Source organism: Myotis davidii, unplaced genomic scaffold (assembly GCF_000327345.1).
Source record: "Myotis davidii unplaced genomic scaffold, ASM32734v1 scaffold745, whole genome shotgun sequence".
NCBI lineage: Eukaryota > Metazoa > Chordata > Mammalia > Chiroptera > Vespertilionidae > Myotis > Myotis davidii.
In genome coordinates, this window is record NW_006297146.1 from 834,128 (window position 1) to 853,886 (window position 19,759).

General features: G+C 43.7%; 1 protein-coding gene across 1 annotated transcript; it reads right to left on the bottom strand.

Moving 5' to 3' along the window:
• Nucleotides 1-6,628: 6,628 nt before the first annotated feature.
• On the bottom strand, nt 6,629-17,195 carry ROPN1 (rhophilin associated tail protein 1). The gene is made up of 5 exons (XM_006772895.2): nt 17,080-17,195; nt 14,908-15,025; nt 13,528-13,689; nt 7,306-7,481; nt 6,629-6,791 (listed from the first exon to the last, which is right to left on the bottom strand). Exons 1-5 carry the CDS (start codon nt 17,193-17,195, stop codon nt 6,725-6,727), a joined length of 639 nt encoding a protein of 212 aa, XP_006772958.1. The 3' UTR covers nt 6,629-6,724.
• Nucleotides 17,196-19,759: the final 2,564 nt, after the last annotated feature.

A 19,759-nucleotide genomic window follows, 5' to 3' on the forward strand; every position in this document is an offset into this window, starting at 1 on the left:
GGGAACGGGGCGGGGCCCGGGAGGGGCGGGACCGGGAGGGAAGGGGCGGGGCCTGGCGAGGAGGGGCGGGGCCGGTGAGGAGGGGTGGGGCGAGGAGTCCAGGCTTTGGGCTGAGCACCACTGGTTCCGCAATGACCTGCAAGACCTGAGTTCATGGTCCTGCGGTGAGGGCTTCTGGTGGAGGAGAGCCACCCTGCGTCAGCTGGGGGAAGTGACGACAGGACTCAGCAGGGCATCTTTTAGATGCCCTTGTAAATATAATTGCTTTCTTAATTTCCTTTTCAGATTGTTGTTAGTTGTGTGTTAAATTTGTATCCTGCTACTTTGTTGAATTCTTGTATCAGTTCAACAGTTTTTTTGTTGTTGAAATCTCTAGTTTTCTAGAAACATAAATGATAAGAGAATCATTCATCGGCTGCCTCCTGCACACCCCTTACTGGGGATGGAGCCCAGAGGCTCCAGGCATGTGTCCCAACCATAATTTAACTGTGACCTCCTGGTTCCTAAGTTGATGCTTGCTGGAGTAAGTTCTTCCTTGATCCTGCTTACAGCGCCAGTTATGGGAGTACTTACTCCTTCATCCTGCTCAACTCTGCCAACTATGGGATGCACAGGTCCTCCTCTGCTAGGAACTGCACCTTCATGGACGCCGGGTATTAGACGGAGAAGGTATGAGCAGTCATAGGTGTATAAGAGAGTCTTTATTGTAGCTTAAGTAGCCATAGCTACTAAAGAGCCATTAGACAAAGCAGTTCTTCAAAGTAGCTTCACACAGTAGCCGCTCAAAGCAGCCCTTGTATAGCAAACACAGGAGCTATACCAAGCAGGTGCGCCCTATATAAAAGCAGCTTCTCACCAGCTGGTAACACATCTTTATACCAACTTAGACAAAAGAAGCTCCTTGCAAATTGTGACATCAATATTTGTGCTACAGAAAGTCACGCTTGCGCAGTGCATACAGTACAATCACTGTGTCCTTGCTTTTGCACTTGTATATGACAAATTGGCCTTGAGCATCCGGCATACTTTGGACAGGGACCCCACACTCCAATTGGCCATGAACATCTGGCATACTTTGATTAGGATTTCCACAACGCTCAACCACTGAACCACAAAGGCCTGGCTACTTGATAACTTTTTAATTATCTTTAAAATCTTGGCTAAGGGTGTCTTCTTTTTTCTACCATATTGAGACTCATAGGAAGTCACCATAGTGTCCAGAGGAAATATGTTGGTAGCTGGGAGTGGAGGGTGGGTTTGGTGAGGGAAGATAAAGAGGACAGATGTACTTCTGTATAGGAGGTAAAATGAACAAGACTTGGTGAAGATTTGGGAGGTGTTTACATTGACCTTGGTTTCCAGGTTTTGTATCTGTATGGGTGATGGGAGGGAAGTTTATGAACTCATTTCCCCCAATGTTTTATTATGAAAAATATAAACTAGGAGCTCATTTTTGGGCATATTGATTAGGGATGCCTTGAAGTCATCCTAGAGATAGCAAGAAGGGAGTTCTGAGATTGGTGGGGAGGTATGGGATACACATTCCTGAGTCATCTGTGGGAACGGAAGCCAAAAGCTTCTGAGTTTGTTTCCAGCTTGCCTCCTTAAGAAAGCCTTTCCTCCCACTTCTCTATCCCACTCCTGTAAACTAGGTCATGTGCCCCTGTACTGGGATATTATTGTACCACTTATCACTTGTGTGATTAGTTGTTAATGTCTGTCTTCCCAAATAGAATTTAGTCACTATGAAAGCAAGGACCTTATCTTAGCCTAGTATCCCAATATATAGCATAATACCTTGTATATAGTAGAACCTTTTAAATTATTGAGTAAATAAATGAACCAACCAGTGTTTGGACTGCTTTGGTACATTGGGGCTGACAGCCACGTAAATGCTCGGAGACTCAGATTTATCCACGACATTTATGTCCTTCTCGCATCATGGTTAATGATTCTGCTTGGTCAAGGCAGTGTTTTATAATTTAGTGCATTAGACCAATAGTTGAACTAAAAACACAGTTAAGATTTATAGCCGGGATACAAGATTCAAAAGTCGGAAGCTGTATACTGGAATATAAATTAAGTGTTGGAAGCATGAGCTCAGATCTGCCTGGAAAGATCTGAGACTGCCCTGTTGCTTTTCCTCAAGTCATTTGGTGTCTTCTGGAATGATTTCTAATCCCGTGGTTCTTAAATCTTTGGAGATCATATGCAATTTTGAGAATTTGCTAAAAGGCTTTTTTCCCCTCAGAAAAATGTTACTGTGCAATATATATATATATTAGAGGCCTGGTGCACGACATTCATACACTGAGGGGAGTCCCTCAGCCCGACCTGCACCCTCCCACAGTCTGGGACCCCAAGGGGTCCTTAGCACTGCTGCAGAGGCGGGAGAGGCTCCCACCACCGCCACTGCACTCACCAGCTGTGAGCCCGGCTTCTGGCTGAGTGGTTCTCCCCTGTGGGAGCCCACTAACCACCAGGGGGTAGCTCCTGTGTTGAGCATCGTCCTCCTGGTGGTCAGTGTGCATCATAGCAACCGGTCATCCCACCGTTTGGTCTATGCGCATATTAGGGTTTTATTATATAGGATATATAATTTATCAGAGGTTCTGGAATGAACCTCTCCAAGGATTTCAGGTTAAGAATTCTATTTTTACCTAATTCAGAACCAGCTTTCCACACTTGCGTGTCCAGCTCCTTCTGTTGCAGGGCCCTGATGATCTTGGAAGTTGTTGGTTAACTAGGAATAGTGAGGTGCCTGACTGAACAGCATCAAGGAAAGAAAAGCAAGGAACACAGAGAAAATGGAATTGGGCCACAATCTTAGCATTTCCCACTGAAACTTGAAAAGAATCTGCAGTGTTCACTTTAGTCAAAATAGCTTAATTTAGGAAAGAGCCCACTTCTTTTTCTTTATAAAATCCTGATTTTATTGCTTCCTGAATGTTTTTCTCCTTAAAGGAGAAATACAAACCATATGTTACAGGGGCCTCAGTTTGACAGCTTAATTTAGGTCATGCTGGGATTCAGATTTTTCTGGTCATGCCAGGAAGGCTAGTGGGACGGGTCTGACAAGGGCCTGTTGGCAGCGAGGACTAAGAGAGCCCCTTTGGAATGATCTCATTCCAAGGAAGAAAGGCTTGGTTTGTGGCAATGTGCCAGGTTTGAGGGTCAAGTGTGCTTTTAATACAGTACAGTGTCAGTCAGTTATTGCCCTGACCCAAGTTGAGAAATGGTAATGATTAGTACGCTAAAAGTTTGTTTCATTAAAATCTCTGTAAGGCATTGCAGCAGATGTTAGTGGTGCCCCAATCCATATGCTTATTGTGAACACCTATGATTTCCTACCAGAGTATTATTTTTCTGGAGCAAAGGAAGTAAGCTCAGGCCAGGAGCTGGGCAAGCTGGAAATGCCAGAAAGTAATATCCCTGGAGGCAGCCCTCAGTCAATGACAGATGGAAATTTGGTGAGGAAGCAGCCCTTAGCACATGGTGGGGGGCTCCCTCATCCCTCAGGTTGGGATAATTCTGAGGTGTGTCCTCCACTGTCTCCACGAGTCCTCCAGAAGGCTTGGGCTCCAGGGATGGCTGGCTTGATAGCACACCCTCTATTAGCTTTCTTCCCATCGCTTACTTTTCTTACTCCCTTTCCACTGTTCCTGGCATTGCCTCCCAAATGCTAAACTGCTTGCACTTAAATATTTGTTTCAGAGGCTGTTTCTGGGGTGTGGAAACTCCATATTAAGATAGGCATTGAGCATACAAGGCAGCACGAGTTTAAAGTAAAGCAAAACTGAATTCAAATTCCTTCTCATCAGTGATAATGAACAACTTAACTTCTTTAAGATGGTTTCATCTATAAAATGGGGATAATGAATGACCTCATCAGGTCAGGTTATAAAAAAATATTTGAGAATACATGTGAAGTATTGTGCACTATGGCTTGTACATAGTAAGTACTTTAATAAACATTGACTATTGTCAATAATCTATATATATAAAAAGCCAGCGACTGCGGCAAGGCCAGTGGCCAACCACCCATTGCCCCTCTCCCAGGCTGCTGGCCCCCTGATCAGACCCCCCTACCCTATACGGGGATGGGGCCCGCTGGCCAATCACCCATGGCCCCTCTCCCAGGCTGCTGCCCCCCCATCGGACCCCCCAACCCTATTTGGGGATGGGGCCCGCTGGCCAATCACCCACGGCCCCTCCCCCCAGCTGGCCTGGGCCTGATCGGCCTGATCAGGGGCGGGGTCAGCCAGCCAACCTTCCACCTTCTCCTCCTCCCAACAGGCCCCACCCAGATCTGCCCCGATTGGGGCTGGCCAGCCAGACTTCACCCATGCACAAATTTGTGCACTGGGTCTGTGGTATATTTATAATATTGTTAATACAGCATAGTGCAGGTTGAGGGCAAGACTGTTTTCCAACCTTGGGATGACTGCTGAAGGAGGTTTGGAAGATGTGCTATAGAGGCTGGGTGTCTAATGAGCATATGGGGCTTAGCAATAGCAATGACTTAGAGCAGTGGTTCCCAACCTTTCTTTGGCCATGATGCCCACCATAGCCAGCGAACTGGCCAAATTGGAGGTGGGGCCAGCCGGCCAACCTCCCGTAGCCCTTCCCCTCCCCCCCACCGCCAGCCCCACCATGTCACTCCCTGTGGCATACAATTCTCATTATTCAAAAAGTGAACTCCTATTCACGTTGAGGAAGCCTAAAAGGCCATTAACTTGGTCTAAACAAGCTTCCAAAGAACATGGCATGCATGAAAGAGAAAAATAAAAGGACAGTTGAAGTTCTGAGGAAGAAATCATTAATTGTTAAAAAATAATAATAGTATGAAGTGATATAAAACATAGCAAATAAAGTTTCAAAACATATAATAGAGAACTGAAATGCACAAATATGCCACAATTTGTATTTCTATACTGTATATGAGGCCCCTAGAACCATAAGAAATGCAAAAAAATCACTGTTAATAACTCATTCTTAAGTTGCTCCCCTTAAAAGTCAAATTGCCCCCCTGTGGGGCATGTGCCCCAATTGGGAACCACTGACGTAGAGGAAACACTGCCCCAGAAACATTACTTTTATTAAGTTTATGAACTTAATTTGCTAAGGGCCTTTCAAATTGGGGTTGTTCCCTTTGCTCCCTTTCACTCCCCACTCCCAAGCAAGTATGATCTTTAGTTTTTTTAAAAATATATTTTTATTGATTTCAGAGATGAAGGGAGAGGGAGAAATAGAAACATCAATGATGAGAGAGAATAACTGATCAGCTGCCTACTGCATGCCCCTACTGGGGATTGATCCCACAACCTGCAACTCAGGCATGTGCCCTGACCGGTAATCGAACTGTGACCTCCTGGTTTGTAGGTCAATGCTCAACCACTGAGCCATGCTGGCTGGGCCATATTTACATGTTTGATCATAAGGAAAGAGAAACTGAGTCAGGTTAAAGGATTTCATTCATTCTCTCATCCCGATTAATTATACTGCCAGGTTCACCTGAAGTGTGTCAGCCCTTTCAAACAGCCAAAAGCCCCAGCGTGGAAATGACGGGCCACTTTGGCTAAGATGGCAGACAGAGGGAGGATTAGTTGTTGTCATGCCCTTGCAGGAGGATCAGGTTGACCGTGGTTATAGAATAAGTTTCAGCTCTTTTTATTGTTTTACTCTAGCTCAAAATCAAGGGCCTCTGGTGATATCCCCGTTACCATCTTCTTTTATTTATTTGGACACTAATTTCTCCCCAATTCAGTAGAGAGTTCTGTATTTTAAAAAGTAAGCTAACATGCTTTTTATTCAAAAATAACTTTTAAGAGGGGATAGGATTACAGTTAGAAGGGACCCAGCAACCTTGGCACACCTGGGCTTAAGTACAATAACCACAAGGCCTGTTAATCTCATCTGTTTCTTGGGGAAAAGGAAAACCTTTCTGTGACCTTGTCAGCCGGTCTCTTAAACTCATGCAGGAGGTATTCCCAAGAGGGTCCCATTTCATCTGTATGTGGTGTCAGAAACCTGTTGACATTGCCTAAGACTGATCTCTGGGCCATTTGCATTACAGTGATTTAAGTTCATGTCTTGTCTTGGTGTTAAACTGTGAGCTCCTTGAGGGCAGAATCCAGATATAATTTATTTTTATGTGCTCAGAAGCCAGCATAGCTCCTGCCTAGGGTTTCCAAGTATTGGGGGTGGGGGGGTTTGGTGGGGAATAAAAATATTATTTATCAAAATTAACCAGTGTCCTGTATTTTACCTGGCAATCCTATCCCTGGCATATAGCTCACCTCAGTCAATATTGGTGAGTGAGTGAATGAATGAATCATACCAACAGATGTAGAATTAAACTTGTAAAAACATGGATTGACCATGTAAAATATACTCATCTAAATTATGCCTAACAATCTTACAACAGCAAAACTGTCTCTGGTTAACATTCTATTTTGAAAGTCTGACAGTGTTGGTTTTGATTTGAGATGCATTTTCTATCCATGCTTCCTCAACTCCTGTTACTTAGTATCCATGTGGGAAGAATACTAATCTTCTGTTAATGTGTTTTGTCCCAATAATTTTATGTCTTAATTCCACACACTTCAGATTTCATGTTGGCCTAATTGTTTATTAGTGTGTACCAGTAGTACAAGAAAATGGTCATCGGATGGTGTGTGGGGTTCAGCTATTCTGAAGCACAATCATCTCCAAAATTGTGCTTTTACTCCAGCCGAACCCTTGGGTTTTGAGTAAAGTCAACCACCTTGATTAAACCATCAGGACCAATTCTGTTTGGAAAAAAATATATATCTGAGGTTAGTCCATTTAACAATTCCTCTTAAGAAAGATTACATAAACTCTCCCAATGAATTCTGCTGTGGCTCCCACCCTCATCACCCTTTCTCTCTCTCAACCCTTGACTGTTTGCCCCTCCTCCTCCACTCCTACCCACTGGAGACACCTGAACGGGAGCTGGCATCATCTGGAAGACTTATAAGACACAGATGCCTGGGCCCCACCTCCGAATTACTGATTGGGGAGGTTCAGGATGTAGCCTGGGAAACTGCATTTCTAACAGGTTCTCAGGTGATGCTGTGCTGCTGGTCTTGGCAACACTCCATCACTGTCCTATGCCATTCTTCCCTCTCCCTTGCCCCTTCTCTTTTAGATCCTTATCTCTTGTTCTTCACAATATGTCTCTGTTCCCAGATCAGTATAGTGCAGTAACCTCAGTATGCCTTGGCCTACTAGATTTATTTTTCCTCGTATTCCTTCCCCTCCTGTTGGTAAATGTTTACTTACACTTCCTGTTCAATGTAGTTCAGCATTCGGCTGACGTGTGATGCAGAGATCTCGCCGTCCACTTCAGCAATATATGTGTAGAGAAACTGGAAGGTGCTGAAAGGGATCCGGGCAGGTCCAGAATCATGGTCACATGATAAAACTTCACATGCTATCTGGAGAGTTTTGGAAATGGTCTATAAAGCCATAAGATTAAATAAGGAGAGAGTCAGTATTCCAGAATAGATTCCTCAGATCAGTTTAGATACAAGAAAGAAAACAAAAATTTTGCTCTTATAAAATGAAGTGGGAATGATATAATATTCTGGCAAGTTTGAATTTTTTACACTCAAATGCTATTTAATTCAATCAAAAAATCTTGGTCTACTGGGTATCTTTATTTTTTTTAGAGAGAGATAGAAACATCAATGATGAGAGAGAATCATTGATTGGCTGTCTCCTGCACGTCCCCCAATGGGGATCAAGCCACTCGGGCATGTGCCCTGACTAAGAATCAACCATGACCTCCTGGCTCATAGGTCGACACTCAGCCACTGAGCCATCAGGCATGGGTATCTTTTTTTATTTTCCTTTTCTTTCTTTGTTGGAGGGATTCTCTCAAGGAATTAAGTTTATAAAATGCTGAATATTTAAAAAAATATTTATTATCCTAATTCTTTAAAATATTTATTATTTTAATCAGAACTTTATTCAAGAATTTGATTTGCAATCTACAAAATTAAAATGATTTATTATTATTATTGTTCTCCAAGCTTCTCTCCAAGGGGATGAGGTCATTATTAGAGAGATACTTTGAGCAAATGCCACAGGAAGAGAGGAGAACGGGGTAGAAGAGTAATGCCCCAGGGAGATAAGAGTCCCCAGATCAGGAAAAGTGACACTGAACATCACAATAAAACTAGCTCTTCTACTAAAACACGTGGATCCATATAATCAGAACCACCCAGCACTTTATGACATAACACTAACCTGGTAATTGCTGGGAAAAATTAGTAGATGATGAATGCCAGACATTTTAATGGGAGGGTTGAAACTTAAACATTAAAGGATCATGTTCAGAACTGAGGTTTTACTTTTTTAATTTATTTTTTTAATATATAATTTGTATTGATTTCAGAGAGGAAGGGAGGGAGAGAGATAGAAACATCAATGATGAGAGAGAATCATTGATTGGCAGCCTCCTACATGCCCCCTACTGGGGATCAAGCCCACAACCCTGAGCATGTGCCCTTCACCAGAATCGAACCCGGGACCCTTAAGTCCACAGGCTAATGCTCTATCCACTGAGCCACACCAGCTATGGCTGACTTTGTCTTTAAGTACACCTACACTTTGAATAAATTTCACAAGCAAGAGAGTTGTGCAATGATGGGATAAAGGAAAGAAATGATTCAAAGAAAGGATTGCTTAGCTCTGAGTTAGCAAAGGCAGGTCAGCATGTTTATCTTGGTGGTTTACTAAAAACAGATGATGTGTAGAGTCTTCTTACAGACTCTCCTATGGGTCAGGGAAAAGTTAACCCCAAGTAGTGAAGCTGGGTGAAAGAAGCAGCAGCTGCTATCACTCTCCACATGGTTGGCCAACATTGTTCCTCATTGTTCTGCAGCTTCTGTTTGCTGTTCTGCTGCCTTCCTCTCCCTGAGTTATTATGAATGTCTAGATGGTGTTTCTTTAACTGTGGTATGTGTTACCCGGGGATGTAAGTTTGTCTGTCGGGAGGTATATGAAGATGCTGAATAAACTTGGCCCATCTTCCTAGAGTGACAGTTTTACCTGATGCCAGGTAATGTAAACATTATTTGCCTTAATTAATTATAATTGATCTATTATTAATTTTTTTTTACATTTTACAAACGTGGCTATTTTATGAAATAAAATTTTCAACATATATGAGTTTTAAAATGATATACTGCATGATGTAAAAGAAATCTTATGTTTCCAGCAAGCCACTTTCATTTCTTCCCTGCCCTTGGGAGTCCTCTTCTAGAAATCACTGTGAAGCACTGGGTGAGGCCAGGCATCACCGCAGAGGCGATGGGAGGCCAGGCATGCACGGAAGCTGGGAGGGAGGCTGTCAGTGAAAATGGAGAGCATGCATGTAGGTGAGGTCAGCATGATAATGGTTTTGGGTAGATTTGCAGGCATGTGTGCACTGAACTTCATAATTTCCATCCATAGCTCATTCTCTCTGCTTCTTTTTAAGAAAAAAAAAAGAAAAACAAAAAAACAAACAAGCAAAAACCACCCTACTCCCGTGCTGCCTTTGTCCGGTTGTTCTCTTCCTATAGTCTCATCCAAATTGAGGTGTTGTTATGAGATGAATTGTGTCTACCCAAAGTTCATATGTTAAAGCCCCAACTCATATTTGGAGACAGGGTCTTTAAAGAGATAATTAAGTTAAAATGAAGTTATTAGAGTGGCCCTAATTCCATAGATCTTGTGTCCATATAAGAGGAGGAGGGAAAGGGGGAGGGAGGGAGGGAGGGAGAGAGAGAGAGAGAGAGAGAGAAAATACATGCATGCACACAGGAACAACCACATGCAGAAAGAGGGAGACATTGGCTATGTACAAGCCAAATGAGACTGTTGATCTCAGATTTCCAGCCTCCAGAACTGAGAGACATAAATTTCTGTGGTCTCAGCCATCAGCCTATGGTTCTTTGCTATGGCAGCTCCAGCAAACTACTATAGATGTTTTCTACCCCAAAATCTTTTACTGGTCACTCAAAGAACCTTCAAATTCTACTGCCCTCATAAGATTTTAAAATATTTTTAAAAATTTAACATATGGATGAATAGAGAAAGAGCTCTCTGGACTGGAGCTTTTTGGTAAACTTAAATAAATCTAAAGTCAACAGCAATCTGCATTCTGATGCACAGATCTTGTTGGTCAGATGGGGATCCACTTCAGAGAGATAGCCTTTCAGCCTCTTATGAGCCTCATTTTCAAATTTAGAGGTGAAAGTCGCGGAAAGTGAATTGTTTGCTAACAAAATATGTCATTCCTTCCGGGAGCACAATTGCACAACCTCTTCTTTTATAAAATTGGTCTCAGTGGAACAGGAGGTGTCGGCTATTCTAGGAGAAGGGGGTGCTGAAAGGGAAGAGGAATACAGGTCTTCATCTAGCATTTTCAATCATGTGTGTAGACTCAGAGAGCTCACGATTGAAGTTCCTGCTACCTAAAATTGCTGCCACTAGACTTTTCTATAAGGAGGAAACTGGATTTTCTAAGTGTCACAGAGATCATGGCTGACTGGCGAGTTGGCAAAGAAAGGAGGGATTTCTGGGCTTGCCTCTAAGGGTAAATGGATTAACTAGAATGCAAGCCCTCCTCTAGCTGGTGACACCCTGACCACTCCCACACTTATGTTCCTAGCAATGGTCTAACACAGCAGTTCTCAACCTGTGGGTCGAGACCCCTTTGGGGGTCGAACAACCTTTTCACAGGGGTTGCCTAAGACCATCCTGCATATTAGATATTTACATCACGATTCATAACAGTAGCAACATTACAGTTATGAAGTAGCAACGAAAAACATGAAACAAATGGGTATAACAGTATTGGTTCCTGGATTCACACAGTGCCCTTTACTTATGGACTAGACCTTCAGGCTGACCTCTGGATGTCCTTTGACATAGAAATGATGGGGGGGCAAAATCATCTACCCTCGGACCTCCCAGAATTGGAGAGTCTCCAGAGTGAGGCCTGAGTGTGTCTCAGAGGAAGCAGGGAAGAGGGAATGGAGATGTAAGGATCTCATGGAACATCTAATCTAACGCCATCACTTGGCAGGGAGGTAGAAAGATACAATTAATTCATTTTATGGTCCCCCCCCCCCGCCCCAATTTGAGAGGCAGCCATATCAAAGTCAACCTAGTAGCTGCACAGTGAGCTGAGCCGAGGGAGGGTCGGAATTTGGCTTTCCAGGGTCACTCTTGGTTACTGTGAGGTATGTGGCCAAGGAGAGGACACAGACATCTCACGAGGTGGTGAGGGGCTGTGAAACAGACCAGCAAATTCAGAGAGCAGGTGAGGGCAATCCGGAAGAGACTCCATAAGGCCCTGAGCACCAGCGAGAATGTAGATGAGCCAGCGGGGACTGCTGTGCAGTGAGAGAGGTGGACCAAAGACTTACATTGCAGACAGCTAGCGACCACAAAGATGAGTATTCCAGGCAGATCAGAGGTGCCAGAGGGGACCAAGGATTGTGGGAAGCCTTTCAGCTGGGTGTTCTAAAGTCCTAGAGTTACCCCTTTGCTAATATACTCAACTGCTATCCTTTTTTTTTTTTTATAGTCAATTGATTATTTAATACTTTTTCCCCAATTACTGTTGACATTCCATATTATATTTATTCAGGTGTACAGCATAGTGGTTAGACATTTATATAACTTATGGGGTGATCCCCCTGATAAGTCTATTACCCCCTGACACCATTCATAGTTATTACAATGGTATTGCCTATGTCCCCTATGCTGTGCTTTGTTTACATCCCCGGGACTAATTAGTAACTGCCAATTCACTGTCCTCTTAAAGGGAGGAGCCGTGAGGAGAAGCCCAAGGGACTGGACAATTCACCTGAAAGCTGTTGCAGTTATTGCATCAGATGAAAATTCCAGAATTGGATTGATTCTATTTCTTCTCTTACTTCACCCTTCGTGAAGATCAGGCAAGTTGGAATTACCTAAAATAATTCCCCCCGCCCCCAAACATCTCTGAATGTGCTATGAATAAATTCGTGGCCCTGTGAGACTTTGATAGAACTCTCAACTTGTGTATTTTCCCCGCTGTGATTCCCCCCGATCCTCGGGGCTGTTTCCACAGCAGTGTGATGGTGCTGAGTGGCAACTCCCCTGCCCAGCTCACCTTCCCCTGCTGCATTTCCTCGGCTCCCTGGAAGAGAGTATTTACTCATTATATAATGTTGCCATAAAGAAAAACCAAGACAAAACACAGATGGCCCCTCCTCTCCTCCTCTCAAAGAAATGGTGAGGAGGAAAGTTGCAAGGGAAATCCTTAGGAAAAGGTGGGCTACAATATTTCTGGTACTTTTTCCCAGAAACAAAAACGTCACGTATGCATGTCAAGCATATTGGAGAAGAAAGGGTAAAATCGTGCCTAGATACTGAATGATTCAAAGTACCTTTCATACCATTTGGTTTTGGTGGAGGCAACACTTCTCTCATTAACTTTTTAAAAAATATATATTTTACTGATTTTTTTTTTTACAGAGAGGAAGGGGGAGGGACAGAGAATTAGAAACATCCATGAGAGAGAAACATCCATCAGCTGCCTCCTGCACACCCCCTGCTGGTGATGTGCCCGCAACCAAGGTACATGCCCTTGACCGGAATCAAACCTGGGACCCTTGAGTCCACAGGCTGACACTCTATCCACTGAGCCAAACCGGTTTGGGCTCTCTCATTAACTTTTAAACTTGTATGTATTTCAGAGATTTTAAAAAACCATGTTTCTGATTAATCTTCATTTAAGTTATAACAGTGTTCAACAAGAGTGAGTCACGTCTAAGATGATACCTAAAGCTTTTAAATACGTGTGTGTGTGTGTGTGTGTGTGTGTGTATGAACTGGTTGCAGTATCTTCTTCTTTAAAACAGGAAAATGGCTTTTCCAATTGTAAACCAAGTGAAATTTGGAGAAGGCATACATTTGTGTGAGCATATTGCACCCATGATGATATCATGACTCTAAGTATAGACACAGCCTCATCTTTCCTTTCCTGCTCTCTTATTTCTGATTTTTTATCCAATGATGCTCATCAAATAGTTTTATATAAAGTTGCACCTCTTTTTTAAAAGTCTCTCGTGTATATCTTCTAGGTGACTGGAACCCAAGTGTAAGCAAACCTGATTCTACAGCTGGGTCTTGGTTATCTCTAGGAATATGAATGGAGGGAGTAAAGTGGTGATGGAAATAAATCCAAGTGCAAGGATTGGAATTCATAAATAATCCAAAAGCCACATTTCAGTCAACCTCTCCCAAGAGACTGGTGACAATTTTCCTCCCTTTTCCCTCCTAACCCCTGCTTCTGGCTGATGAGCCAGCAAGTGCCTAGTTCGGACAGGCGAGGGGGTGGACAAGAGGAGGCATGCATGCTCATCACCAGACTGTGTGCACAGATGTACTGCCTAATCAGACCCAAAAGAGAGGCTTTCCCTTAAGGACAAAAAAAAAAAAAAAGCATTAAAGCTAACTTACAACACCAAGAGAGCTGCAAGCAAGGGCTAAAAACTTCAGCCACTCAATCTCCTCGGTGAAGCGGCCCACATTCATCACACTATTAAACAGCTCTGTTGGGAGACTCAGCACCTTCCACATTTGGGCCAGCTCTTCGACATGGACAATCAGTCTGCCACCAACCTGCAGGGTAGGAGACAGATGCAAGATAGAGCATGAGGGACAGGATGAGAGCATGCCCTGAGAAATACATAGCCAGCAAAGGCTCTGTGTCTTCCCAGCACCCGGTAAAAGATAGGGGTGTCAGGGCATAAAAGGGACTGTGATTGGCAGTTATCCTTGCAAGGGTAGAGAAATATTCAGCCAACGATGAACATGCTAAGGTAAATTCAATCATTTTAACTTCAGATGTCAGACTTATGAGAAAAATGTACATTTATATTATATTTTAATTTTTTCTGATCCTCTTATCATCTGCTATTTCATCCCTAGGTTGTCCCTCAAAGGCAGATGGGGCAGCTGAAATGAAACCAAGGGGCAGAAGACTGTTTGAGACTCAAATTCGTGGTGAAACTGGAACTAGGTGGTAAGTCTCTTGCTGCTGGACTTCATTCAGTTCTTTGCACCAGACTTCACGTGCACCCCTCCCCTTTCCTAGGAATAACATCGGGGTCGTGTCGAGATGCTTCATGTTGCTTGGCCCCAGTTCCCCCAGATCTCTGCCATGCCCACTGCACAAGGCACTGGGTGATTAAGAGGAAAAAGGGAAAATGGCCAGTGTTGGCCAACAATGCGATAAGGGTACAGACGCTCCATTGAAGTGTCACTACGCCTTCACAGGCGCATGCTAAGCTAAGTCAGTCCCGAGTCACCCCGAACGGCTCTGTCCTGGATCCTACAGCAGGGTCTAAGGTGCTAACCCATACTGCCTCATCCATTCACCAGACAGCTCCCAGGGTGATGGGGCAGAGAGGAGAGCCAGGGCTATCCTAAAAGTTAGTCTGTGGCCACACCTGGGACACCTGGGAACTACAATATGCCCCTCCCCAACCTGTGATGGTCCTCATCTTATGATCTTGATCAGTAAGGGAGACGCTGTCAATGGGGTGTGGACCTGCACTTTCTGGAGAGAAGGGATTAGCACTGCACGGAGCCCTGGGACATCCCGCCAGCTTCAGGGAAACCTGGGATGACGCCACTGACAACTCAGCTTACTGCCCATTTCGACATCCTTCCTATTTCCCTCGGGGAAGAGTTACTTTCAGTGCAGGGTTTAGTGAACTGCAGGATGCTGCTGAGGGGCCAGCTGACCCGGCAGGGGGACAGTGGGCTTCTATCCGAACCCGCCCAGCCTGGACATTGTCCCCACACCTCCGCTGGATGCTGCAGTGTGGCCCTTACCCTCGCATGCAGGATCTTCAACAGCTCAGGTGTAAGCTCTGCCCAGTTAGACGAAGGGACTGGCTCAGACCGCTCTCTCACTGAAGGAATCTCTCCGCGGCACATAGCCCCGAAATAACTACAAGAAAAATGTTTTTTTTTCATTGACAGCACATATGCAGGAAATTCCTGCGTGTGATGAATTAGATCTGTATTTTGTCTTGGAAATACTTTGTGGAGTTTTATGCTCTAAAATGCTGCAGATTTGTAAGCCACATAAAACCATGTGCTAAGAGCGTTCCAATGTCTGAACAGAGAGTGTGCTCGTAGGTCATGCTCTCCTTTTTCACTGCAGTGAACTACAAACTGACTCTTCATGGATCGCTAAAAAGTTTATAGCACACAGTATAGTAGGGGAGCAAGCAGGCTATAACAGTGGAGTGTTTTCTTACATAAATGTCAGGGACAATACCAAGGAATGTCATTTTTCTTGCTATAAAACAGCAGCAAAGAATCAAATGGGATTCTAAACCGTTGTATAGTATAAAACAATGTCTGCCTGTGATGCCTAAGAGGAATTAGTTTTCTGACACGTAGAGGTCATACATAACACGTAGAATGGAGAACTAAACAGGCCTCATTTCTAGCAAAGCAACCGCATTTCTGTCTCTTTTTATGAGCGCCACTGGCTTATTTTCCTTCCATTCGTAAAAGCATCATGGTGGCCCAACCCAAGAGCATGAGTGCACTGGCTCAGGGCCTCTGGAAGGCTCCTCTTAGATTCCATTGTGTGCCTTCCCCAGGTATCCACACCTCTCTTCCACCACCTGCTCAATTCACCCGCTCAACCGCACCACCCTTCCCCCACCCACCAGCTCCACGCGGCAGCTACTAGCTAGCCAGCTACTAGGAGGCCCTGGCACAGTAAAAATAGCCGGAAAATGGCCTGGGAGGTCTGGTTAGCTCCCCACTCCTGCCTCAAGTCCCAGTTCCCCCGTTTCAAGGATGCACTTGGTCTAAAAAGCGACTTCAAAGCCGAGAGGCTTTCTGTGTTAAGCTGCTTCAGGCCGGGCCGGCAGCCACGGCTGTGGAAGCTCCTTCCCTTGAGCAGCCTCCGGGGCACCTGCCTGACAGAGGGCACCTGCATTTGAGGCACGTTTTCAGCCAGGCCAGGTGCTGCTCTCCAGCCCTTATCACTGTTTCACCTAATTTCTCCAGAATGTGATGCGTCCTGTGTGGATAAGTCAGTTCAAAGGAGCACGAAAGAGAATGACATCTTCCCCAATGACAACATGCAGAAGGTCACTGGTTGGGGCGAGAGTTTTAACAGCAACGGAGGAAGCTGTCTCGGGAAAGGAGTGGAGCGGCTTGGACTAGTCCCACACTATCCACCGCGTGGGCTGATGGCAGCCCTACCCTAGGTGCACTGCTGCCACCTAGTGGTGAGGCCGGGGAGCGAGGCCCTGGTTTACACCTGCTTAGCCGGCCAAGCTCCCACATGCTCCATTCCACCCCCTCCCCCCCTCCCCCGTCCCCCACACAGGGGTTGGGGTGCAGAGTCAGGGTAGAGTGTACGTATGCTGATGTGATGTGATAATCTAACATGTTCATTGCCCCAGAACACTTTGCCTATTGCCCTAACTCCCTATTGTTCAGTCTGGTTCGCTTAAGGGCATCTCATCTTCAGACCCAGTTTGATGGATTTATGTGTGGAGTTTAAAGCACCAAAGCAATGGAAGAGCTGAACATCACATAGATTACGCTAACCCAGTGGTCGGCAAACTCATTAGTCAGCAGAGCCAAATATCAACAGTACAACGATTGAAATTTCTTTTGAGAGCCAATTTTTTTAAACTTAAACTATTTCCCCTCCGACACTACATCTTCTTTCACTCCACAACGTTCCCTAAAATTAACTTAATAAACTTAAAATTTTAAGTCAACTTCGCACTGTATGTGCGCGCCCGCACGTGGTATTTTGTGGAAGAGCCACACTCAAGGGGCCAAAGAGCCGCACATGGCTCGCGAGCCGCGATTTGCCGACCACTGCGCTAACCAGTACCAATTCCCAGGCTGCAGCCATGACAGCTGCCTCACAGTTTTCCAAGACCCTCCCTCCTCCACGCCCCCACCCCACCCCCAGCGCCAACTCCAATGGGAATGGGTGGCGGAAGGTGAGAAAGGAGAACCTACTCCGCAGCCCACTGGATGAGATCTGGTGGCTGGGTCCGGATCGCAGCTTTGGTAAATTGCTTCAGCAATTCCGGCAGCTCCGGGGGAATGCATATTTGCTTATCGGTCTGAGGCATTGATTGGTTGACCTGTTGGCAGACAAAAATAAATAAATAAAATGGTCATCTCTGAATCACAAAATGACAGGAATCCTGGACAGGAGGGCACCCAGCCTGTTGGACATGTTCAATACTGGGGAGTGCACCACCCACAAGACATACTAGTACATTCTATAGTTACACAACTCCGAGACGAGAACGTGGTTTACTAACCCTACTATTTGTTGTTGTAAATAATTCTGCCCTTTAACATAAAAACACACAGAATACTTACTCATTTAAAAAGTAGAGATCAACAAGGAGTAAACAAAATAATGTCACCCCGAAATATTGGATGTCACCTTTCAGAATTTATCCAATGTAAATAGTATATATTTATATAAATAAAAATGGGGTCATGCAAAACAACTTATTTACTCCACAGCATTTCATGAACATCTTTCATATCATGCAACTCTTATTGGCCAAGTAAGAGTGTAGCAAAATTTACTCTGTAGACCCTCTATTATTTGACATTAAGTTATTTCCAAATAAAAATAATCATTAAGCAGGCATTTGATGAACATCTCTCTTTACATCTGTATGTACTTATCTATCCTAATTGCAAAAAAAGAAAAGAAAAAGAAAAACATGTACATTTCACTCAAAAAGTTCCAAGACAAATTGACACAAAATATGAAAAATCCATACATGGTATAAAGCTCTATGCACAAACAACAGTTTAAAAGATTTTGTTTGCTTTTTAGTAGAGAAAGAGTCTAGGTATTCTGAAAAGCCCCTCCTCAAAAAACCCCTAGATGTTAGACACATCCCAGCAAACGGTACCTTTCAAATTACCTTGTTATGTTGCAGGAAAGCAGGAGAAATTAAGTGCCAAGTAAAGTGAATAAAGCAGAAATCAGAATGACAAATGACAAAACTAGGGGCAAGTGTAGATGCCAGAAACTTGAAACTTTCAGACAAATGGCCAAGTAATTAGAAATAGACCAGGTCTTGGGCCTACGTAATATAAACAGCTGAACTGAAGGACTCTCTTATCACTGATCCCCTCCCCACCCTGAGACCCTCCAAGGTTCATACACCCTTAGCGTGAAAGGGTAGGATTGAAAGTGTCTGCTTACTAGCAGGGGAAGTGACATAGAAATATGTTTCCATTGTTGCTTTTTGTTGCGGGTGAGATAGTCTCCCATGAGTTTGTAGCCACAAACTAGGTCTAAGTTTTGAATTTATCCCATCTTACCAGCCTGGTTGGAAAATCCAAAGACAAAAAACTAAAATGGTCTCAGGTTGGTGGTACTCCATTCTATTTTACTTTATGTTTTTATTTGGAGGCAGCAGAGTATAAAGATATTTTAGACTTTGTAAAAAGTCAAGTATGCAAATATGCAGAGTAAAATTTCAAGGATAATTACTAAAAATGTAATATCACCACCAAATTAGTAAAGAAGAGATAGGAATTAAAAACAACAACAGCAAAACAACTTGATCAATAGAAAAGAAGAGAGAGAAACACATAGAAAAAATGGATAAATAACATGACAGAAAAGAATCCATATACTAGTATATCAGTAATTACGATAAAAAGAAACAGTGACAAATGTCCCAGTTAAAATTCAGAAATTATCAGAGTGAATTTTTTTTAAATCGTCACCCGAAGATATTTTCTTATTGATTTTCAGAGAGAGTGGAAGAGAGAGGGAAAGACAGAGAGAAATATCGATGTGAGAGAAACACATTGATTGGTTGCCTCCTGCATGCACCTGAACCAGGGGAGGAGCCTGCAACCAAGGTACGTGCCCTTGACCAGAATCTAACCTGGGACCCTTCTGTCCGCAGGCTGATGCTCTATCCACTGAGCCAAAGTGGCTAGGGCTATCAGAGTGGATTTTTAGTAACTTCAACTATAGGCACATATGAAATGACATAAGGACACAGGAAGACTGAAGGTAAAAGGATATATGATTAAATAGGCAAATAATAACCAAAAGAAAGTTGATGTAGGCATGTTAATACCAGACAAAAGAAACTTTAAGGCAAAAGGCATTCTTAGGAATAAAGAGGGCCACTACATAGAGGTGAAAGCTTCATTGATTGGAAAGATAGCAGAGATCTCCATGAGCATGCTGCAGACATCACCGTGCCGACTCTCACGATGCTGGCTGGAAAGGCGATACATTGCTTAGGTTACATACATATGTCATAATGTTATAATAAAGAACAACAAGTAATAAACCCAGATTCAGAATGGGTTTATTGTCAGGGAAGGAGAGGGCCGTCATCAGGAGGATGAACTAGGGGTCCCGACACTATTAGCAATGTTCTGTATTTTAAGCTCAATGGCGGCTGCCTAGATGTTCGTTTCATTATTTTTATGCCTCTTTTTACATGATGCATTGGATTTTGTGTTGTGAAATATCTTGTAATTTAAAAGGTTACTAATACAAGTTGATTGTCTCTGATAACTTTTCAACCCATTTTATCTGCCAAAGGGCACACCCTTATTTTGTTCATATTGTCTGCATATACTGTGGAACCTCGGTTCTCAAACTTCATTCATTCCTGAAGGCTGTTCAAGAAATAAT